Source organism: Diabrotica virgifera, chromosome 1 (genome assembly GCF_917563875.1).
Source record: "Diabrotica virgifera virgifera chromosome 1, PGI_DIABVI_V3a".
Lineage (NCBI taxonomy): Eukaryota > Metazoa > Arthropoda > Insecta > Coleoptera > Chrysomelidae > Diabrotica > Diabrotica virgifera.
Window position 1 is genome coordinate 109,576,543 of NC_065443.1, and position 26,448 is coordinate 109,602,990.

At 33.0% G+C, this 26,448-nt stretch overlaps 1 protein-coding gene across 1 annotated transcript; it reads left to right on the forward strand.

Annotated features, from left to right (window-relative positions):
* Nucleotides 1–226: 226 nt before the first annotated feature.
* Nucleotides 227–20,273, forward strand: LOC114326964 (autophagy-related protein 9A). The gene is made up of 3 exons (XM_028275453.2): nucleotides 227–635; nucleotides 6,482–7,198; nucleotides 18,816–20,273. Exons 2-3 carry the CDS (start codon nucleotides 6,492–6,494, stop codon nucleotides 20,215–20,217), a joined length of 2,109 nt encoding a protein of 702 aa, XP_028131254.1. The 5' UTR covers nucleotides 227–635; nucleotides 6,482–6,491; the 3' UTR covers nucleotides 20,218–20,273.
* The last annotated feature ends 6,175 nt before the right edge of the window (nucleotides 20,274–26,448 follow it).

A 26,448-nucleotide genomic window follows, 5' to 3' on the forward strand; every position in this document is an offset into this window, starting at 1 on the left:
TGTATTCTGGTATAAACGATTTTATACCAGAATACATCTCGAAGTTTTTACTTCTGTATTGGTTTTTTGTAAAAAATATATTTACCAAAGTAATAATCTGTTCTACCCCGTTCTACCCGCCAATGATTTGATAACTAAACTTCTCTTTTTTATACACTTGGATCAAAATAGTATTCAGTTATGTTTTAAGCGAGATAGATCTACCAAGGAACAACATCGTAAAGAGAGATAGAAAGAGGAAATACATACAGTTACTGTTCAATACACAAAATAGAAGAAATTTAGTTTTTAAAATTTGGTATTAACGTGAAAGATTTCATTTTATTTGAGAAAAACAAATTAAAAAATTGATGGTGATTGTAACAAACAACAAACAGTAACTTATTTTGCATGAAAAGCATGCTATTTACCCCACTGTGATTTTTTCAACAAGACATGATCCATAGATGACTAAACCATTTATCTATGACATGAGTGAGTCTTTACATTTAAGCACAAAGTGTCAATTTCTTTGTTATATTTAAAAAAAAATTATTGCGTTCCACATTTATTTCATCCACATAAACCTAGATGACCATGTTTTTGGGGAGATTATACCTACATTGGATACGATCAACTTATTATTTTTAACAAAAGTAAGTATTCTGCTAAACTTCATCAGCTGTTTTTTGTTTTGGTTAGAATTGGAGTGGCATTGTCATCGCCATTTTTTCTATAAATATCAACATTTATTTTTTATTTTGAAGGATTTATTTATGTGCTTTGATTTGCGTTTAAATTTGACCTAAAATTCTTAAAACGTTTAACCTCTGGTTCATTTTCATTTTATCTACAATATATTTATATGATAAGAACTAAAAATAAACATTTTGTATGTGGTGTTAAAAATGTAACACCCCATGGATTCTTAATATATGTGCTTATATAACGAATTTTTTGTTATTTTTTACATAGACATGCAAAAACATTGTTCAAACTGTTTAAAAATTAAAATTGGAACATTCTTTTCATTTACATATACAGTGGAACCTCGATTTTCCGTCAGGGCACCGGACCAAGGGTATGAAGGATAATCGAAAAGACAGTGAACAGAACATTACAAAAAAATTAAAAATTCATAGTACCTACAACTCTCAAATTTTATTTGTATATTTTGTATGAAAATATAAGAGGGATCTGTGTTGTACAGTCAAATAAATTTGGATAAATTCCAATGGAAATCTTAGTTTGTTTTACTGTTGCTTCACATTTTGCAACGGCTGAATTTATTAATCGGCGTAAGATCATGCAATCTACTTTATTGGCTTCTTCTTCTCGAGTAGTCGAGAATACCACTCGGCAAATTGGCAATGGCACCGTCGACATCGCCACCGTCAAATTCTAAGTTTGTGTCAGCTTCTCAATCTGTTATCAATCGATAGCCGTTTGCCTCCTCATAACAAATTAACTATTCGTTTGACTTATCAGAATGCTCAAACAAAATGAATTGATGACTCAATTTTTGCTTATGTAGTCAATACAACTTATGTACGGACCCTGAAGGTTAACAGAGGTGACGGTTAATGGAGAGACGGATAATCGAGGTTCCACTGTACATAAAACCTTAAATTAGTATTATTACTAAATTACTCGTCAAATATTTATATAAATGACTTGTTTCTCTCTCTCTTCTTTAGCTCTACAGCCCAAGTCTGACCCTGATCAGCCTCCCCCAGCATCTGCCTCCAATTATTATTATTATTATTCTCCTCCAATGTACCTGATTGCTCTCCACCCTCAATATCTCTTTAGCATAGGTTCTATCCACCACTTCCTACTGGCTGACGTTCCACCATAGTTTCGCTAAGCGTTGGTGGTGTTCTGTCATTATCCATTCTTATAAGGTGACCTGCCCAGCACAATCTTTGTATTTTTGCATAATTTGATATTGGGACCGTGCAAGTTCGGAAAAGCGACACCTGGTTTCTTCGCTCTGCACTTTTAATTATATTGGCCAATCATATGGTCCTAGTTACTGGATAATTGTCAAGGCCATAGTCAAAAAAAAATAATAAGAGAAAATCTAAGATTTAGGTTGTTATTAAAACGTAAACAATTGTATGTAGTAAAAAAAATTAGTTATTAAAATGCAGTACTGCAAGCAAAATACAATTAATTAAATTTACCTTTATATAATAATTGCATATCATATCAATATTGTGAAGCAATATATAATTTTTCTTCTTAAATGACAATAGGTATGAAATGTACGTCAATTTGACAATTTCAATTGACAATATGAATTATTTAAGAATGTTGCAATATTTCTCCGCTATTGTGCACGATTGTTTCGCGTATCCCTTCCGAGTACTTGCACACAGCGAATGGAGGGTTCTTTGTAATATTGTTATAACTCGTGGTTGAACCTTATTCACCATATACCATTGTCACAAACGGGTCCCAATATCCTCCTTTCTGTCCCAATATCTGTCTTTCAAAAGTACAGTAGACTCTCTCAATAACGAACACGGGTATTATGAGGTTTCGCTTATAACGAGGTACACTAGATGTCCCATGAAATTCCTATTGAACTGTAACACCTCTATAACGAGGCATATTTGGTTATAATGAGGAAAAATGAAGTCGAAGAATATGTTTCTTTACCAGTTTTTGGCGTGGTGATGGCCATAAATAAATACCATAACTGCCTGTAAACAGGAATGCCCAACATCTGCGTGCTTATGGAGAAAAGTACTGTAATAAATTCCACCGCCGGTAATTTGTTTATCTATCGACCGATATTTAATATTGTAGGAACAAAGACAAGTACGATTGCCAAATTTTATTGGTGATGTCGACTAACGACACCTAATAAACTACGTAAGAAGCATCAAAACATTTCAGTGGCGGTGGTATGCACAATATTATTGTTGTCTGATATAACGAGATCCGCTTGTAACGAGGTAATTAGTCCACCATTTCAGTTCTTGTAATAGAGGGAGTCTACTGTATTAGTATTACTAGTGGTTGAACCTTATTCTCCATATACCATTGTTAGTGTCATCTATTGTCTAGGTCTAGAAATTGAAAATGTAATGTTTATTGTTTAAAAAATAGCAATAATTGGCACAAGCACATAATTACTGTGTAGTATATAGTCAGCCTCAAGCAAATGACGTCTTCTGGTCGTTCGCATGGAACGGGGTAAAACATAACATATCTGTGGTACTAAGGCAAAACCTGATAGTCAAAAATTATCGATTTTTCTTTCTTAATGCCAATATGTACATTGAGCGATGAAGAATGTGATGACAAAACCCTACATGGCTAAACGCATCCATGTAACCAGTCGATAATAAAATTGTTTCTAATATGTCCACTATTACAACAACACCGCGAACTTTTAAACTCATCTGCTCCAAAATCACGTTTTTTGACATATCGGGTTTTGCTTTAGCACCACAGACATAGCGTTCATATTCTGCCTAGGAAAACTTTATAGTATGACTGAAACATGTGCGAAATTTCATTAGAATCAGTTTAATAGTTTTTGCATAATTTTGCAATCCAGGGTCAGCAAAACAAATTGCTAATTTGCAAAGTTATGCTGGGCCAAAATTTTTAAAATATACACGTTATAATCGAAAATTTATTCTCATAAAGAAAGAATCATACTCTCGAACATACTTTGAAAAATTAAAATCACTCAACTAGGAGATCCTAGGGAATTTTTTTAAAAGTTATGGTGTTAAGGCTAGCCCATGGCACGACAAACAAAAATATTTATTGCAAATTTTCTGTTTTGCAACTAAAATAGGTGTTTGAGATAATGTAAAAAGGCATCGATTAAAAACAGATTAAATTCGGACTACAGGAAAGAAGAAAATGCATTTTTTCGGTCAAGTTCTGATTTTGAACTCCCTGATTCACTTTTTGCCACCTTTTCCTTTTTCCACTTTTTTACAACCATAACTTAAAAAATTATGGAGGCGCTCCTAGTTGACAGATTAAAATTTTTCAAAGTGTGTTTGAAAGCTTTCTTTCAATTCTTTATATTCATATTATTTTCTACTATTTTGCAAAAATTTGCAATTTTTCTGCAGGCCCTGGATTGCAAAATTATTATGAAAAAACTGTTAAACTGATCCTAATGAATTTTAGCACATATTCAAGTCATATTATAGAGTTTTTCTAGGCGCAATACGAAGGCTGTTAATTATGGAGACACTTCATTTTTTTTGCAATTTTTCCCAATTATTGCTATTTTTAAACAATAAACATTATGTAAATTCTCAATTTCAATCTAGTGAAATATCATGAACATCTAGTAAAACTGAACGACGAAACTTTTATATTCTAAGTATAATTTTTTTTGTTAGAGCAATATCTCTTGAGTTATAAACAAAGTTATAGGTGAGTTATAAGTGAAAATATGGGTTCAAAAAGCAAAAATTTTCCATATTTTTTCAGATTTTGTTAAATAAAAAATTAAGCACAAGGTTTGCAACTGAAGCATATCATGATTACTGATACAAGTGTGACATTATTTATAGGCCGCTCATAACCTGGCCTATTTCGTTCCGGAAGCTTCTGTCATCAAACTGTCTGACCCTCTCTGTAGACGAGACAAATAGAAACTTGTTTTTGTTACAATCGGCGCTTCTAGAAGGCCATCGGTAAACCTTTTTTATTGTTCTTTAAATAATATTTACTTTTCGATTTTTCTGGAAATCAGTAGACTAATTGTACATAACTATATAAATAGACTTGAAATAAATATAAATAACTTGAAACCGTCGGTGTACTTTGATATGTAACGGGCGCGGTATATTTTTGAATTTGTAATTAGATAAATTAGTAGATTTGGTGAAGTCGATCAGCCAGCTCAGTGCGACTAGCGGCTGACCGCCACTTCACTTCGACGTGAGGTATGCGAGTTTGAGCCCAGCCAGGTCATCGGAAAACAAAAAAGGCTAACGAGTCAGTATAAAATTCTAAATATGAATTTGGTGCTTAGACTGGAATATGCGGGCGTCTGATCAGCCTATGAGGGAGCAGTACGGCAAGGGATAAGGGCTTGCGGCTCGGTGATACTCCTCCATAGATCCCTACCGGAAGGGCGTTAACGCCTAAAATACCCGTGTATTTTATATATACAGGGTGTCCCAGACTAATTTACCCACACTATATCTCTTAAACGAATAGAGATTTTCGAATGGGACAAAAAGTGGTATATTCTACTTGTAATACACTTTAATATGGCGTAGAAAAAAAATCATCCCCTAAATATCCATCCCTTAGTTACAACCCCTAACTTTAATTTTTTTAATAGCACCCTGTATATTTTTGTTTATAGTTTTTGGATGTGGTCTTCTATAGTCTATTCCACACATTTTTTGAAAATGAAATAGGTTTGTAAATAACCAAGAAAATATCAGTTTAGTTTTGTTAATTATGTGTCCCAGACTAATTTATCCAGGCTATATTTCTTAAACGAATAGAAATTTTCGAATGGGACAAAAACTGATCTGTTACATTTGTAATACACTTTAATATGGCGTAGAAAAAAAATGATCAGCTAAATATTCATCCCTTAGTTACAACCCTAACTTTATTTTTTTTAATAGCACCCTGTAAGTTAGGGATGAATATTTAGGGGATGAATTTTTTCTACACCATATGAAAGTGTATTACAAATGTAATAGTGTAATAGATCAGTTTTTCTCCCATTCGAAAATCTCTATTCGTTTAAGAAATATAGCCTGGATAAATTAGTCTGGGACACATAATTAACAAAACTAAACTGATATTTTCTTGGTTATTTACGAACCGATTTTATTTTCAAAAAATGTGTTGAATAGACGATAGAAGACCACATCCAAAACTATAAAAAAATATACAGGGTGCTATTAAAAAAATTAAAGTTAGGGGTTGTAACTAAGGGATTAATATTTAGGGGATGATTTTTTTCTACGCCATATTAAAGTGTATTACAAGTAGAATATACCACTTTTTGTCCCATTCGAAAATCTCTATTCGTTTAAGAGATATAGCGTGGGTAAATTAGTCTGGGACACCCTGTATATATATAGTAGATTTGATGTAATAAATAAATTAGATATCGTAGTTTGTAAAATAAAGGATATAAATTCAGTGTTTTTCATTTGTTTAGAAGTAAGTTAGTAAAAATAAATAAAGTCAACTAAAACTAAACATTAGTGCCTAAAAGATCATAGAAAAGTCATAACGTAACACAAGGTACATTCACAACACAAATTCCGCCTGGAATCATGTTCCAGGAGTTATGTTCCTGCAAATTCAGTTTGTATGGTGGCACTATAGGTGTGATTTTGCAATTTCTATCTACCCAGTCTTTTTATTTGCTAACATTTATTATTATATCATACCTTTCGTTTTTAAATCACTAACTGTAGTTACTGTCTGCCCAAAACAAGACTCACTGTATATTAACTATAATATTTTCTATATTTTTTTGTTGCAGCTAAACCGGAATGACAATGCAGAACTATTCAACATTACAAGATACAGCTCATGATCAAGATGAACAAGGAATAGTTTTTCATGTTGCTGAACCTACCAGATCAAAATGGAATCACATAGAAGATCTAGATTCATTTTTTACAAGAATGTACAAGTATCATCAGCGGCATGGTTTCATGTGTATAATGTTAGAAGAACTCTCCGGACTAGGAAAATTCATTTTTGTTGTCATATTAACAGTCTACCTCTTTCACGGAATTAACTATCCAGTTTTATTTGGATGGGAAGAAGTCCGAAACCATACAAAAGTAACTCTAGATGAAATTGTTTATCCTGTGGGTGAAACCGTTGGTAATTTTAGTTTATTCACTTGGTTTCTAGTTCTTATTGCAATAGCTTTTTTACTTTTTATGCTTGTCTTGAGATTTTACCAAACTTTCCATTTCTGGGATATTAAACAATTTTACAACACTGCCTTAAAAGTAAACGACGATGAACTAGATAATTTAACTTGGTGTGATATAATTGCGAAAATTAAAGATGTACAAATAGAGCAGCAGATGTGTATCCATAAAAGAGAGCTCACAGAGTTAGATATTTATCATAGGATATTGAGACAAGAAAACTATATGGTAGCTATGGTCAATAAACATTTGTTGCCGCCAAGACTGAACATACCTTTTGTGGGCGAAGTAGTTTTTTGGACTAAAACACTAAGGTAAGATTTATATGATGAATGGGTTGCACATGTGAGTCCATTTCAAATGAGTCTAAAACTTGCTGTATAGATTCTGCGTAACATAAAAATAACACATTTAAACCTAAACAGTCGTTTTTTCTCTTTGAGTGTTTTAACATGTTTAGCGCAATGGCGGCGGTCCCTAGGAGGGACCGATATAGGAAGTACCTCATACCAAGTACCCAAGGGACCTTCATGGGGACAGCTAACCGCTGTCTAGCAGTTAACGTATTAAATATCATTTGTGGCAATTTAACAGTGATTTGATGTTTCAACAGAAGGGACTCAAAAATGTCATTATACGGCATTATAACAAGTTATTTCGATGTTTTCGATAAAATTTTAGTCCAGAAAACGTTAAAACGCCATTGTTTACATTTTCATCAATTCCCAAAATAACATTCTTCGATCTGGTTGAAAATTTACCCACAAATAGCCAAAATACGGTACTTAAAAGGATTTTTAATTTTTTTTACAATAAAAAAAGTTCATCCAATATCAGTCAAAAGTGTATAGTCTAGTCGGGATAGCATTTACCCTTGCACGTCGAGCTGCCCAAAATTTTATTTTTCTTATCTTATTAAGTAAATAAGTAGAAGGGGGGTCAATAGTAGAGTAAATTTAAAATCACGAATGAATTCCGCCGTTGCTTTAGTCGCCATCTTAATTTTAAAGGAGAACCGTTTTTGCTTAATATCTCCGCCATTTTCAACTTTTTGACAAACAGTGTGAGGACTCAAATTATTGAAAACGCGATTTCCTATAATTTCTTTTATTACAAATTTTTTGTGCTGTCCATATTTTCCGAGCTAAGGGGAAAATAGTGTCAGTTAGAGCATAATTCTTGAATTATCTCGTTTATTATTAGTTTTACGACAAGAATGTATCCATATAAAAATGAAGAGAATTAAATTTTATACAATTTTGATCTGTTTCATGTTTTGTTAAAATCAATATTTAAGGTAGTGCGTATGCGGTAAATGCACCAGCGTAAGACCTGATTGGTTTTATAGTAGTTGTTTTTGTTCAATACCTCCGCCATTTTTAACTTTTCGACAAAAGTAGTAGGAACTAAAATTGTTCCAAATAAATCGCATTTACAATTTTTACAATTTGTTTTTTAACAATTTTTTTCGTGCGGTCGATATTTTCCGAATTAATTGTACATACTTAGAGTAGACGACTATAATTTTTGACTGATATTATTGCATGTAACTTTTTTTTGTTGTAAAAAAATTCTTTTTACCACTTAAAAGTCCTGTATTCTGGCTATCTGTGGGCAAATTTTCAGCCAAAGCGAAGGACATGTATTTTGTGAATTGAGGAAAATGTAAAGAGCGGTATTTCAACGTTTTCTAGACTAAAATTTGATCGAAAACATCAAAATAACTTGTTATAATGCCGTATAATGACATTTTTGAGTCTTTCCTTCTGTTGAAACATTTTTCTTCATTGATATTGTATGATAAAATATACAACTTTATTTAAGGAAATACCAAATCACTGTAAAATCGAAAAAATGATATTTAAAACATCCAAGAAAAAAAAACGACAGGCTTAAATGTCTTATTTATATATTACGCAGAAGCTATACACCAAATTTCAGAAAAATCTGAGATCTTCAAGTTTTTGACTGTGTGATTTGACATGGAATGTACCTTAAAGGCTATAGCGGGATAAGATGGTCAAAAATGCCCCCGCACCGATCAGCCCCGCTACTTATGTTTTCGATAAAGGATATAAAATTATGCCCTCTTGCAAATTTTTAGCTTCCCAGAGGTCCTAAAACGTCTTAAATCGAGAAAAGAAGAATTTTTAGGTTTTATCTTTTTGTGAGCGCATTTTTACTTTAAAAAATCTGAAAAAATTCAAGAGGTTGTATCTTTTGAATACAAAACAACCTAATTTTTTTCAGATTTTTGTAATGAAAAATGAGCCCAGGAAAAATTTTTGAAATTTTCAAAAAATTTTTAGGTTATGATAATATCATTTGGCCAACTTTTAAATAGTATTTTTTTGAGTACTTTTTGCCGTTCTTTTAAATGCCAAAGGCAGAATATTCAATATCTAAGCGGAAAGACCAAAAAAATCGAAAAACCCGTTTTTGGCTGTCTCGAGATGCATCTCGGGACAGCCAATTTTAGGATTTAGGATCCTGACTATAACAACTGAAAAAGAACTAAAATTGTGAATTTTGTCATACAATTTGGTATGAGGGGTTATAATAATATTTGGAACAACTTTTCCAAATAACCTTTATCGGTATCTGTAACGCGAAGCAATTCGAATCGCATATCGAATCGCATATCGAAAATTCACCCTGTTTGTGGATTCGCAGTAGGCCGCGTTTAAAATTTAAAGTTCAGTTGACTATCTTAAAAATTGTGAACCATCACCCTGTATGACTGTGCAAAATTTCAAATCTGTATATATTTTTATAACCGAAACATAGGGGTGTCTTCATCTTAAATGCGACACACTGTATCTTATCAATTTGATAATTTATTGCAACTAATATAGTCGTATTTTTTGTAGATTCAAAATATACAATCAAAGTACTGACTAATTCACTAATTTTATCATAAAAAGTTCAAATTGATTGCATTGAAGTATTGAACCAATTATTAATATTAATAATTAATGTGTATTAATAATGTGTATATAATTATGTGTAACAATATTATAATATAATATACAGAGTGAGTTTTATGTATGGAAACCCTCAATTATCTCCTAAATGGCTTGCACGATTTTTATGGATTGTGGTGGGTTGGGGTTTTCTAATGTGGCCGATATTATAGTAATACTTACATTGTTGTCAGATCTTCCGTTTTTCTGAAAATCTAATTAACTGTTATTTCAAATGGAACTATAACTTTCAAATGGTATATTTTTTGCGTTTTGAAGTCCTTAAGAAATACTGATTATTTTCCATGTTTTATTCCCTATACCTAAAGGCTATAATTTCGGAGATATTGCTACATTTATTTAAAAAACTTTTTAAACAAATTATAAAAATCAATTTTTTCGGCCTGTGTAGACATTATTATACGTTCTTTGGACCATTGGAACCACTGGGAACACAAAAGTTCTCTTGTAATTTTTCTCTTAAGTTAATCGTTTTAGAGTTATGAATAATTTAAAACTGAAAAGAAATCGAATAATGACGATTTTCAAGGTTCAAAAACAAAAATAAAAAACATTATTTTTGAAACTTCGGAGTACCCAAACCCTTCTTCCAGGGGCTCGCTATAAAATTTTTTGGCACGATTTATTCTAAAACATTGCTTTTTAATAAATGTTAATGAAGCGCATATGAGAGGACGGGCGATCGGGCTGCATTAACAACTAAAAAACAATATTTTAGAATGAAACAAGCTCAAATTACTTATTGGTAACTGATAAAATAAGGCTTTAGCTTGAATTTCTATACTTGGCAGTTTCAAAAATAATATTTTTGATTTGTGTTTTTTAACCTTGAAAATCGTAATTATTCGATTTCTTTTCAGTTTTAAATTATTTATAACTCTAAAACGATTAACTTTAGAGAAAAATTACAAGAGAACTTTTTTGTTCCCAATGGTCTAAAGAACGTAAAATAATGTCAACGCAAGCCGAAAAAATTGATTTTTATAATTTGTTTAAAAAGTTTTTTTAAATAAATGTAGCAATAACTCCGAAATTATGGCCTTTATGTATAGGGAATAAAACATGTAAAATAATCAGTATTTCTTAAGGACTTCAAAACGCAAACGTGTTCCATTTGAAATGACAAAGTTAATTAGTTTTTCAGAAAAACGGAAGATCTGACAACAATGTAAGTATTACTATAATATCGGCCACATTAGAAAACCCCAACCCACCACAATCCATAAAAATCGTGCAAGCCATTTAGGAGATAATTGAGGGTTTCCATACATAAAACTCACTCTGTATATTATATTATAATATTATTACACATAATTATATACACATTATTAATACACATTAATTATTAATATTAATAATTGGTTCAATACTTCAATGCAATCAATTTGAACTTTTTATGATAAAATTAGTGAATTAGTCAGTACTTTGATTGTATATTTTGAATCTATAAAAAATACATATTAGTTGCAATAAATTATCAAATTGATAAGATACAGTGTGTCGCATTTAAGATGAAGACACCCTTATGTTTCGGCTATAAAAATTTAAATACAGATAAAAATACAGATTTGAAATTTTGCACAGTCATACAGGGTGATGGTTCACAATTTTTAAAATAGTCAACTGAACTTTAAATTTTAAACGCGGCCTACTGCGAATCCACAAACGGGGTGAATTTTCGATATGCGATTCGGTTTGCTTCGCGTTACAGATATCGATAAGTTATTTGGAAATGTTGTTCCAAATATTATTATAACCCCACATACCTACCAAATTTTATGACAAAATTCACAATTTTAGTTCTTTTTCAGTTGTTATAGTCAGGATCCTAAATCCTAAAATTGGCTGTCCCGAGATGCATCTCGAGACAGCCAAAAACGGTTTTTTCGATTTTTTCGGTCTTTCCGCTCAGATATTAAAAATTCTGCCTAAGCCATTTAAAAGAACGGCAAAAAGTACTCAAAAAAATACTATTAAAAAGTTGGCCAAATCATATTATCATAACCTAAAAATTTTTTGAAAATTTCAAAAATTTTTCCTGGGTTTATTTTTTATTACAAAAATCTGAAAAAAATTAGGTTGTTTTATATTCGAAAGATACAACCTCTTGAATTTTTTCAGATTTTTTAAAGTAAAATTGCGCTCACAAAAAAATAAAATCTAAAAATTTTTCTTTTCTCGATTTAAGACGTTTTAGGACCTCTGGGAAGCTAAAAATTTGCATGAGGGCATAATTTAATATCCTTTATCGAAAACATAAGTAGCGGGGCTGATCGGTGCGGGGTCATTTTTGACCATCTTATCCCACTATAGCTTTATATTTTTTTAAATTCTCGCGGGGAGGGGGCGTGCCCCCCTCTGGATCCTCCCTTCCAACGTCCATCAAGTTAGCAGAACACAGTTATCCTTATACCATAATTACATGTAAATGAAATGCAAATTTAATGTTCCAAGAAAAAATTTATTGCTCTTTTTTTTAAAGTTATCGCATGTTCTGCTAACTTGATAATCAAGCTAGCAGAACAGTAGTTCAAAAATTTGATAAATCATTTATAATTGAATGCCAAAGTATTTTCTAAATTAAATGCAAATTTAATGTTCCAAGAAAAAATGTATTGCTCTTCTTCTTTAAAAGTTTTCGCATGTTCTGCTAACTTGATAATCAAGCTAGCAGAATAGTAGTTCAAAAATTGATAAATCATTTATAATTGAATGCCAAAGTATTATCTGAATTAAATGCAAATTCAATGTTCCAAGAAAAAATTTATTGCTCTTCTTCTTTAAAAGTTATCGCATGTTTTAGAACAGTAGTTAAAAAATTTGATAAATCATTTATAATTGAATGCCAAAGTATTCTCTGAACTAAATTAAAATTTAATGTTCCAAGAAAAAAATTATAGCTCTTCTTCTTTAAAAGTTATCGCATGTTCTGCTAACTTGATAATCAAGCTAGCAGAATAGTAGTTCAAAAATTTGATAAATCATTTATAATTGAATGCCAAAGTATTATCTGAATTAAATGCAAATTTAATGTTCCAAGAAAAAATTTATTGCTCTTCTTCTTTAAAAGTTATCGCATGTTCTGCTAACTTAATAATCCAGCCAGCAGAACAGTAGTTCAAAAATTGATAAATCATTTATAATTGAATGCCGAAGTATTATCTGAATTAAAGGCAAATTTAATGTTCCAAGAAAAGATTTATTGCTCTTCTTCCTTAAAAGTTATCGCATGTTCTACTAACTTGATAATCAAGCTAGCAGAACGGTAGTTCAAAAATTTGATAAATCATTTATAATTGAATGCCAAAGTATTCTCTGAATTAAATGCAAATTTAATGTTCCAAGAGAAAATTTATTGCTCTTCTTCAGTAGTTCAAAAACTGATAAATCATTTTTAATTGAATGCCACATTAAATTGAATTAAATACAAATTTAATGTCCAAAAAAAAAATTATTTTGCTTTTTTTTTAAGTTATCGCATATGATTTCAAGCTAGCTATGTTATGAACATGATTTCAAGCTAGCAGAACATTAGTTCAAAAATTAATAAATCTTTTATAACTGAATACCAGAGTATCCTCTGAATGAAATGCAAATTTAATGCTCAAAAAAAATTATTGCACTATTTTTAAAAAAGTTATCGTATGTTCTGCCATCTTGACTTTAAGAGTATTTAATTATACAGGGTGTCCAGAAACTCTTCCGACAAACGAATACAGGAGATTCCTCAGATAATTTTAAAACAATTAAACCCAATTCACTTAGTCCGAAAACGCTTCCTAAGGGAGCTAGAGCTATAATATGGCGTCTGGTAATTAGTTTTTCTTAAATACCCCCGGAACGCTTCTATTTAGAAAAACAAAAATTGGTATGCGTATTTATCTTCCAGAGATAAATCGATTCCATCCATTGCAAATTTCTAGTACCGGTCATAGGCGTCCGTTTTGGGTAGGGCAACGGTTACTTTATCGCATAACTTTTTTGTCTTTAACTTTTAAGCATTTTTGACTCTGGATTATTGAATTGTGAGGTATTCTTGTACTAAAAGGTACTCTTCTTTTAAGTCGATAGGATACACTGTTTTCTAGAAAAATCGATTTGAAAATTTTTAGTTTTTTAAATCTCAAAAAAAAAATAAAAAAACTATTTAGGAAAACGAAAACTTGTACGTTTAATTATATTTCAGAGAAGAATCGATTTCATTAATTGCGAATTTCTAGTATCGGTCATATGCGTCGGTCTTTAATTTTTAAGCATTTTTGACACTAGATTATTAAATTATGAGGTATTCTAGTAGTAAAAGATACTCTTGCTTTAATTTGGTAAAATACACCGTTTTCTTTTTGAATTTTTAAAATTTTTTTTTTTTCAAATTCAAGAGACGAAAAATGTTCAAGTCGATTTTTCTAGAAAACGGTGTGTCCTACCGACTTAAATCAAGAGTACCTTTTAATACTAGTATACCTCACAATTTAATATTCCAAAGTGAAAACTGCTTAAAATTTAAAGACAAAAAAGTTATGCGATAAAATAAACATTACCCTACCCGAAACAGACGCCTATGATCGGTACTATAAATTCGCAATGGATGGAATCGATTTATCTCTGGAAGATAAATATGCGTACTAATTTTTGTTTTTCTAACTAGAAGCGTTCTGGAGGTATTTAAGAAAAACTAATACTTAATAACTTCCTAAGAGGTCTAGCTCCCTTAGGAAGCATTTTCGGACTAGGTGAATTTGGTTAAATTGTCTTAAAATTATCTGAGTTTTCGTTTGTCGGTAGAGTTTCTGGACGCCCTGTATGTATATACAGGGTGTTCAGAAACTCGACCGACAAAGACAGGAGATTCTTCAGATAATTTTAAGACAATTTAGCTCAATTCACCTAATGCTTCCTATGAAAAGAAGAGCAATAAATTTTTTCTTGGAAAATTAAATTTGCATTTAATTCAGCTAATACTTTGGCATTCAAATATAAATGATTTATCAATTTTTGAACTACTGTTCTGCTAGCTTGATTATTAAGTTATCAGAACATGCGATAACTTTTAAAGAAGAACAATAAATTTTTTCTTGGAACATTAAATTTGCATTTAATTCAGATAATACTTTGGCATTCAATTATAAATGATTTATCAAATTTTTGAACTAGTGTTCTGCTAGCTTGATTATCAAGTTAGCAGAACATGCGATAACTTTCAAAAGAAAAGAGCAATAAATTTTTTCTTGGGACATTAATTTGCATTTTATTTACACTTAATTATGGTATAAGAATAATTGTGTTCTGTTGACTTTGTTCTGCTAACTTGATGGACGTCTTGACCCATAATCTGTTTTATTGGGTCAAAGGATGAAAGGACCAGTTTCAGACACTACAAGGTACTGTCCATCTTCAGATCTTCGGTAAGGTCAACTCAAAATGATGCTGGTATAAGGAATATAGTAAAATGGACGCATACTAAGTGCTCATTTATGCTATGGTGCTGTCTAGTGGTTTCAACTTCATTACAAATCGAAAAAGTGGGATGTATCTTGAGGAAATGGTTAAGAAGCAAACTGTTGTTTTTAAATTTAATAAGTTAATTGCTGTGAATTGTTTGTCTGACTTTAAGTGATATTTATTTAAGTTGTTTTTCTTTATTGTAGAGGTTTATTTGAGAGGTTTTTTTCTCAATTTGGTTTATAATTTTGTGTATCGTGTTGTATTTGTAAAAACTTACTCTTGCCACAAGCAGGACTATTTCCTCTTTATTTTTTGTTTAGCTATATTTATTATGTTCTATTGATAGCTCTTTTTTTCCGACTTGTATATATGCTTTCTTTAGCAATTTTATCATCAAAATTAATTATTTGTTATCCCTGCGTGTGTTTTGACCTTGAAAGATTTGATATTTTTATTTTGATCTTGTAATTTTTTTAGAATTGTTTGGATGCAAAATATAATATGATTGGATGTATTTAATTTGGATATTAAATTTTTAAGGACTTGAAGTGACTCAGAAAAGATAATTACATTCCGGTAATCTTTTTGTTGTAAATAGTCTAGTGCTTTTTGAATTGCTATTGCCTCAAGTGTGATGATAGATGAGTGTTTATGTAACTTATATTTTTTGTATACGTTTGGGTAAAGCAAGAAACCCATTATGAACGGCCAGCACGGCACAGCCCGGCACGGCACAGCACAGGCCGGCCCGTCCAAAAACCCATTTGTAACGGCCAGCGCGGCACGGCACCGGAAAAATGATCATTTGCCATAAATGATAATGTATTTTTATTAATAAAATATATACAGAGAGGGGCTAAATTATCGAATAAATTCATTTTCTCTAAAATGGACGGCTTTGGAAGAAAATACCAAAACAGGTCGATTTTTACTTTTAAATTACAATTTTTTGGCATATACAGTGGAACCTCGATTATCCGTCACCTCTGTTAACCGTCAGGGTCCATTAAGTTATATTGTATACACAAGTAAAAATTGAGTCATCAATTCATTTTGTTTGAGCATTGCGATAAGCCAAACGAAATTCATTGAAATGTACACGTGCAGTTATGCCATCACCGCATTTTTTTATGTAAATAATTTTTGTTCTTATTCAGGGCTCTGGATTAAATTTCAATTTAAATAGTTAATGATAAATGATACCATACAGTAAAACCTCGATAGAACGGACCTCTATTTAACGGACTTCGGATATAACGGACAAAAAATCAGATCAAATGTAAAAAAAATTGAATGCAAAAAAAATCGAATTCTAGAAGGAAAGACAACAAGGACACGAACTCGGCACTGCTTTGTGCTAATGCCAATGGACCGCATGGATTGACTACTATAATTGTTGGTAAATCTCTTAAACCTAGTGTTGTCAAAGATATAATCATCAAAAGGCATCATCTGCCCGTTTCGTATTATAGCTCTAATAGGGCATGGTTCACCAGATATTTTTAAAAATTTCTTTTTAAAGAATTTGTACTTGCAGTGAGAAAATTTCAAGAGAAGAAACTGGTAACACTGCCTAAAGAGGTGAAATGTTTATTGCTTTTAGACAATGCTCCTGCTAATCCCCCTGAAAGTATTCTAAATTCCGAAGATCGCAACTTTAATTGTATGTTTTGCCAAAAAATACATCTCTTATTCAACCCATGAATCAGTGAATAATTTCTTCAACCAAATGAAGTATATTGTAGAAAGTTTTTAGATCAAGTAGAAAAGTAAAAAAGTAGTGAACAAAACTTTATTCCTTTTTTAACTTACAGATTTGTATATACAGTACCCACATAATTAAAAAAAAATTTGATTGATTTTAAACCTATTTTTATACAACGGACTTTCGGCTTTAACGGACATCCCGTTCCCCCAATTAGTCCGTAATATCGAGGTTTGACTGTACTTTTAGAGTTCTATTTTTAGAATCGCAAGCCGAAAATAAAAATGTACATCACACAAATTATTAGTTAATATCTGTGTGTCACCATAGCAGTATGATTTTTATTTTTTTAATGTTCTGTTAACCGTCTTCTCGATTATACGTCATACCCTTGGTCCGGTGCCCTGACGGATAATCGAGGTTCCACTGTATTTCATACTAGAGACGTCATTCATCTGAGCTTAATGATGTAATCGATGATTTTTTTAAATGGGAATAGGGGTTGTGTGGCATCTCATTTGAAAGGGTGTTCAATCCTCTATTCAGTAATATAAACAATAATATCATTATTTATACAGGGTGGCCAAAACAATAATTTTTAAATTACATTAATTGACGCAAAAAGAAGAATGTATGTAATTTATTTAACTCAAAATACATTGTACTGCTGTCAGTAAATAGAAAAAAATGTTTATTTCACAAATAAACATTTCGTTTCACTTAAATTAAATCACAAACAGCCTCCCACCTACCTCTTGACAGTTTGAACATTTAATTTAAGCGAAAAGCAATGTTTTTTTGCCAAATAAACATTTTTTCTATTTTCTGACATCATTAAAAAGTATTTTGAGTTAAATAAATTGCATACATTCTTCTCTTTTCGTCAATTAATTTAATTAAAAAAGTATTTTTTGGCCACAAATGAGATGCCACACGAACCATATTCCCATTTAAAATAATCATAGATTACGTCATCACGCTCAGATGGATAACGTCACTAGTATGAAATATATGCCAAAAAATTGTAATTTAAAAATAAAAATCGACGTGTTTCGGGATTTTTCTCCAAAGCCGTCCATTTTAGAGAAAATGAATTTATTCCATAATTTAGCCCATCTCTATATAGGAGAAAAATGTTATGTATTGTTTTAATTTTATTTTAGAAACGCATCATGTCATCTATGATATATTTTAAAAACTATCGTAAAATAAAAGTTTTTAAAAGACATAAACTGCACAATTTTAATGAATATATGCATCATGTTAAAAAAACGAATTCATGGTTAAAAGATAATGTACGTACCTGTCCATTGATCAAAATGTTCGGATATTTGTACCTATGCATTGTCCTTTTTCTTGCTATCGTGATAACCTGGGTCCGATGCATCATACAAAAATGGGTATTCTCTGACACTCTCAATTAAAAGTTCGTCCATATTATTTCAAAAGAAACAACGCGCTTTCAATTAAAAAATCAACAATATAATATTTTATAACAATTATGACACACTGGCGCCGACTGGCCGTTGAGGCCGTTCGACTCCAACGGATTTTATTCTACTCGGAGAATTTCGGCCGTTCCGTTTGCGTGCTGGCCTGTGCCGGGCCGGGCTGGCTGCTCATAATGGGTTACGTTGCATTTAAAACTATACAAATGAATTTGGACTGTCCTGTGCCGTGCCGGGCTGTGCCGTGCTGGCTGTTCATAATGGGTTTCTTGCTTAATATGAATATGAAGGCACAAACTGTGCCATCAGTGTTTTTACATTTCTAAATTGACTTAATCATTATTTTTAGATACAACGTACAAGGCTTGTTATTCAGGACTCCATTCGAAAGCCCTTGGCAGCTACGAGAGGAGTACAAAAAGTATCATTTGCGACAGAAGCTAGCAGATGAACTACAGATGCACATTCGTTGGTTGTTTTTGATAAATCTGATGCTCGCACCAGTTGTGTTTTTGTGGCTGGTTCTATACACTTTCTACAGCTACGGAGAACTAATAAAACGTGAACCTGGTCGGATGGGTATGAGAAATTGGTCACTCTATTCCAAATTGTATTTTAGGCACTTTAATGAACTAGATCATGAGCTTCATGCCAGATTGACCAGATCGTACCGTCCAGCTTCGAAATATCTGGAGGCTTTCAGTAGCCCTATCACCTCGATAATTGCTAGATATGTAGGATTTATTTGCGGTTCATTATTTATTGTTTTAATAGCACTAGCACTGTACGATGAAGATGTACTTGCTGTAGAACATGTTTTATCTGTAATGACAGGATTGGGAGGTCTTACGGCTATCTGCAGATCTTTGGTTCCTGATGAAACGATAGTTTGGTGCCCTGAACAACTATTGGAATGCGTAGTGGTTCATACGCATTATTTACCATCAGATTGGAAAGGGCAGGCTCACACATCGCGGGTAAGAAAAAGTTTTCAGGAACTATTTCAAATGAGTGTCGTTGCGATATTTGAAAATCTTATATCACCCATAATGACACCTTTAATACTGATGACTTGGATGTATCCACGATCTTTGGAGTTTGTGGACTTTTTTAGAAATTTTACAGTATCTGTGGTTGGTGTTGGAGATGTTTGTAGTTTTGCCGAGATGGATGTTAAGAAACACGGCAATCCACAATGGCAAGTCGATCCTCATTTCTATCCTACATCAGGTAGTATAGACGGCGATCAATATTTGCAAGGAGAGGATGGCAAAGTCGAACTATCGCTAATCCATTTCACTACGACTAATCCCGCATGGGTTCCTCCGCCAGATGCACAAGACTTTATCGATTCTGTTCAAGAAGAGGCTGGTCCCAATCTGTTCGATTCCGACTTGGACTTCTATCCGACACAAGTACATTTCGACGATCAGTTACCTAGAAAGTCCGTAATGCGAACTAGATCTCTATTCCGAGGGGATAGAGAAGTGGCTAGCACTACAGATGTGACTTATCAAGCAAGTGATAGTATCAAAAGTCGACCAGAAAAGTCTGTGGTATGGTTCGACAGTGATACCAATGCTGCTCCGAGTTTACGAAAATCTGTAACTTGGTTAGAAGGCCCTGACTTGGCGGCTTCTATTAATATGAGGAAAAGTGCCATAGCTCTGCATTCGCGACGGTCAAGAAATGTAAGATCTTTGGAAGAAACTACACCTTTGTTGTCAAACGTTAGGCGCCCTAGTCGATGAGTAATTTAAGCATTGTACATATGAAATTTTCGTAAATAAATATTATTTATTGCCCAGTGGGATGCCATTTAATTAAACCAGCGCTGGACAAAGTTTCAAAATAATTTTTTGATATACATTATTTAATTTTATCTGTCTGGTTGATCTGCAAATTATGCTCTATAGCAGCGGTTCTCAATCTGTGGTACACGTACCACTGGTGATACATAGTATTTGCGGTGGTACACACAACGCAAAAACTGACAAAATCAGCAACACTATTATAGTTAATTACATTACCTAGCTAGATAGGTATTTCAGTTAGGTGGTACCAAAAATAATAAAAAGTATTTTGTGGTACATGACTCAAAAAGATTGAAAACCACTGCTCTATAGAATCGATACTATAAAGCTATATATTTTTTATATAAATTAAGTATTCGGTTTTTGTTAATTTTAAAGTCTACTATTCTTTTTCTCATGAGCATCTTTCAGTTCGTTACAATTTTTCGATTTCTTTCTAACGCATTAAATTGTATGTGACAGAAAATAAGGCACGTCTGTGATTAGAGACATTTATAACATTTATTCTAGTTGTCGATAGATGGCGCTATAATGAAAAAATTATTTACGAATTATATAATATATCTACGAATATAATCTGTACAATTTATAAGACTGTACAAATCAAAGAAAATACCATTTTATACATGCAATAAACACAATTGATTTGTTTTTATGCCAAATTGTAAATAAAATGTGACAAACTGTCAGATTTAACTAAAATGCCATGTTAGAATAAATGTTATAAATGTGTATTATCACGGATTTACCTTTTTTTTTTCTATCATTTGTGACGCACTGAAAAATGCTCATGAAAAGGACTTTATCAGGTATTAAGCGATTTTATTTTATTTGACGTTTCAGTATCCAGGTTACAAGTCGTTTTTAAACTAGGAAAAAACTGCAACATTACAGCAATACATTGTCACAGGAAAAAAGCTTTATTTGGCTTTGGCTCATTAGTCAACAATAAAGTTCCGGACCATAAGTAGAGGAGGGTTGCTAATTTGTCTGCTTCTTCGTTTCTGCTTTATTACTGCCATTCTCATTATTTTTTATGCTCTTCATGAGGGGGCTGTGATAATGTTCCCCAGTGTGAGAAAGTGGGCAGAACCGCCTCCCAATCTGGGAGGTTCTGGGTTCCTACTACTTAATAAAAAAACTAATTGATAATACCGAACTCTTATCAAGCCCATCCTCACTTAGGCGTCAGAAACGTGGATGATGACAAAAAGGGATGAAGAATATTTAGACTATTTTGGAAGTAAAATCCTCTTAACATATTTATAAAGGTGATCAGGAAAACGAATTATGGCATAGGCATAGCAGAAAAGAACATAGAACTAGATACGGAACAAACGATGAATACAGAGCGTTATCGAAAGAAATCTGAAAACAGTGCCGCAAAACAAAGCTGATTACATCTCTCAAATATGCAGAGAGATAGAGGAACATGGCTGTCGAAATGAACCGAGGGATTTATTCCAGATCAAACTCCTTACCAGAGAATTTAAACCTCAAACGTGGTCTGTAATAGATAAGTAAGGTAATCTAAAGACCGATACTGACGAAATCTTGGAAACATGGCGAAACTACTGTGGCGAGCTATATAAAAATAACGAGGTATCAGCAGAAAATCAGTGGCCCTCTGACTACCCTAGAGAACCTACTGTCTTACTCGCTGAAGTCAAAGATGCAATTAAATCACTAAAGAGAAATAAATCTTCAGGCATTGATTCAATACCATGTGAAATACTACAGTTACTAGGTGACAAAGGATTACATATCATCTATTCTATCTGTGTCGCTGTTTGAAATTCAGGAAAATGGCCATCTGATTGGTGTACCTCAATTTATATTCCGCTACACAAAAAAAGGAACTACTACCAGATGTGAAAACTACCGCACACTGTCACTAATAACACATGCTAGTAAAATCTTGTTACATATCATCAAAAACAGATTAAAAACCTATCTACATTACCAAATACCTCAGGAACAAGCGGGGTTTGTAAAGGGTAAAGGTACAAGGGAACAAATCCTGAACCTGAGATAACTCATTGAAAAGTCTAGAGAATTTCAAGTACCTATGATTATATGCTTCGTTGACTACCAAAAGGCATTTGATTGTGTAAGCTGGATAAATCTGTGGTCAATTTTAATAGAAATGGGCGCACCAATGCACCTGGTGACACTTATTAAAAGTCTGTACCAGTCCAATATAGCGACAGTACGACTAGATCATAAGTTCTCAAATCAATTCAAGACCGAGAGAGGTGTTAGACAAGGATGCGTGTTGTCACCAGACTTATTTAACATTTATGGTGAATATGTCATGAGGATGGCTTTAGAAAGATGGGCCGGTGGAGTAACAGTAGCTGGTAGGAAAATCTCCGATTTAAGATTTGCTGATGACACTACACTTATAGCAGCAAATGAACAAGAAATGTTTGATCTCCTGCGAAGAGTTGAGTACGAAAGCAATAAAGTTGGTCTAAAAATCAATAAAGCTAAGACAAAAATAATGGTGGTCGACAGATTCGACACTATTCAACTGACTAACTTGTTACAAGAATACCAGATAGTAAACACCTTTGTCTATCTCGGGTCTAGTATAACTAAAGATGGTAACTGTGAAGATGTAGTTCGGAGACGTTTTAGTATGGCAAAAAATGCGATGAGTCGCCTAATTAAAGTTTGGAAAGACAGATCTATCTCTCAAAATATCAAGATAAGACTGGTGAATGCCCTTGTATTCTCAATATTTCTATACGGAGCAGAGACTTGGACTCTTCGCGCATGCCAGCGCCAAAAAATTGATGCCTTTGAGATGTGGTGCTGGAGAAGAATGCTGCGCATACCTTGGACAGCTCATAGGACAAACGTTTCCATTCTAAACCAACTTAAGATTAAAAAAAAGGCTGTCCACAATATGTCTGCAACGAATACTGCAATTCTTTGTTCACGTGGTTCGCAGAGGTGACGAAAGTTTGGAGAGATTAATTGTTTCTGGAAACATTCCGGGGAGAAGATCAAGAGGACGATCACCAACTAGATGGTCCGACCAAATATAAAGAATTCAGCTGGAAACTCATTCTGCGAAGCTCTTAGAGCAGCTGAAGATAGAGACCAATGGAGAAACATTGTTAGGAATATTGGAAGAAATCACGATCCTCACTAATGGGGAACCGACAAGAGACAGATAGTATTGGTAGATACATCAAAATAAACGAGTTTCTTAACTAGACCACTTATAGAGAATGGACGAGATAGAGCCGTCGAAACACATTTATAACCAAAGACCAGACATAGTGAGAAAAAGAGGCAGGTCCAGAGGACAATTTAAGAACCAGGTGGAAGACGACTTACGAGTGTTAAGGGAACGAAATTGGAAAACCAAAGCGAAGAATTGGAAGGAATAGAAGCTTATCCTACGATGGCCAATGGCTTGAAGCTATTGCGTGTATCATTTTATAATTATACTACATATTATTTTAGTAAGCAATAAGTGACATTTCATGCAGCAATTCACTGCCAGCTATTTCGTTCTTTGCGTATAGAGCCAATTATGATAATGCTAAAAACACTCTCTCCTCAAGTATGTATTACCGGCCGGTCCGCCCTGTTTGAGGTCCAACGCCGGCACTTCATTCATGTCTTCCATTCACGCATGATTTGGTCTGACCATCTTGTTGGAGATCTTCCTCTTGGTCTTCGTCCTTCTATTTTTTCTTCTACTAACAATATGGCTATGTGGCTGCAGTAATTTAAGTATGCTCGGTTCACTTTTTTTAACGACCTGGATCGACGACACGAAAAGAGTCCCGAAAACTCACTACAAGAGGCCCAGTGTAGAGATCATTGAAATAAACGGAAGGAGGCCTGTGTCCAGCATTTGACGCGATTGGCTGAACGATGATGATGATAGTGTTTCCTCCTTCCCATTTCTCGAATACTTTCTTCATTATACACTCAGGTGCAAAAAAATCGATCCACTGAAAATTTGGTCATTTTTAATGTCTCGAATTTCCTAAACCTGTGTAATTTTTTTACCATGTTATAGCCTTATTCATTAACAATATCGCTGTAGTAATATTGTTGCTAGAAAGGTAAACTGTCTTGGTATACCGGGTGTACGAATCAAACTATGCTTTTTTCTCAAAGTTCGCATCACCCTGTGGACTATTCTTGCATTTATAAAAGACTGAAATTAAAACATAACTATAGCCTCAGGTTTTCTTAACATTCTGTTTTTAGATTCATTCGCTTATGTTGGATAATAAAAAAGTTAGGTACTTTAACAACTGGCCATGTTCGTCATCAGTACAGGGTGTTTCGAAATAAGTGCCGCAATTTTTAAGGGGTAATTTTACATGAGAAAATAATGGCAGTTTGCTTTATAATCATATATCCGCAAACGCTTCGTTTCCGAGATACGGGATGTTCATTTTTTTTTAAACTGACGATTTATTTATTGCTTTAAAACCAGTTGAGATATGCAAATGAAATTTGGTGGATTTTAAGACGTAGTTATTGCACATTTTTTGAAATACAACTAAGAATTTTATATTCACCATTGGCGTGTATACGGGTAATATGATCGGTCATAATACCCGTTTGCGCGCTAATGGTGAATATTAAATTCTTAATTGTATGTCAAAAAATGTGCAAAAGCTACGTCTTAAAACCCACCAAATTTAATTTGCATATCTCAACTGGTTTGACCCAAACTTAGATACATGGAACAAGTGGAACAAGATCTGAAAACACTTGAGATTACCCACTGGAAGAACAACGCAAGGAACAGCACAGAATGGCGGAAATCCTAGAACAAGCCAGGACCCAAAAAGGGTTGTCGAGCTACTGATGATGATGATCTCAACTGGTTTTAAAGCAATAAATAAATCGTCAGTTTGTAAAAAAAATTGTACATCCCGTATCTCTGAAACGGAGCGTTTGCGGATATATGATTATAAAACAAACTGTCATTACTTTCCTGTGTAAAATTTTCAAAACACCCTGTACTGATGACGAACATGGCCAGTTGTTAAAGTACCTAACTTTTTTATTATCCAACATAAGCTAATGAATCTAAAAACAGAATGTTAAGAAAACCTGAGGCTATAGTTGGTTTTTAATTTCAGTATTTTACAAACGCTAGAATAGTCCACATGGTGATGCGAACTTTGAGAAAAAAACACAGATTGATTCGTTCACCCGGTATACCATGACAGTTAACAATATACAGAGATATTGTTAATGAATAAGGCTATAAATTCGAGACATCAAAAATGACCAAATTTTTAGTGGATCGATTTTTTTGCACCCGAGTGTATATTCAGAATAAGTATTATATAAAATGGTGATAGTATGCAGTCCCCTTTTTTATTTGAACATATTTGGATATGTTCCGTATACTTTTGCCGAGTTTTTATCATACAGATTTCTTATTAGGTTAACTAGGTGGTTAGGCACTCCCATATATCCAATTATACTCCAGAAGGGACGATAAACTTGACTAGTTAAAATATTGCTTTGTTTGCTTCCATTCTGAATGTTCATGGTTCATATTTAAGATTAGGACAAGACGAACACACACCTTGGGAGACTAAGCTAGGACAGGGTGAACGATAGCTATCTTGGATGATTGAAGTATTATTCAGTCTGTCAGTTTGAAGCCAAGATGAAGTCTCATTACATTGTATTCTTATAACATCGACTTACCGTCGCCATCGATGTAACCGAAATGGCTTAATTTTTATACTGGTAAGGTCATTCGACCTACCTATGTAGCTAGTTCCAACTACTTTGGATCTGAAGTTTTTAACCTGATGATGGACTGGTTAGTCCGAAAACGTTTGTTTTGTACTAGTGATGTACCCACTTTAAGTCCAACTTGGATCTTTTTATAAAATTTGAATAAATTATATACCATCTACCTACAAGAGAAGATTTTTACTTCCTTAGTAATTTTTTTGAAGTATTATTATTCAATGTTATTTCGATTATTAGTCTAGGCACCAGAGGGGTCACCGTGTCATATTCAATTCTGATGGACAAACTCAACGGTTTCTTATGGATTTTTGGCTGCTGATTACGAATTTCGAGGGGGGATTTCGATCCGGATGGTAAAAAAATTGTTATAAACAATTTAATTGTTTATAAGGCTCTGGCTCATAAACTAAAAGA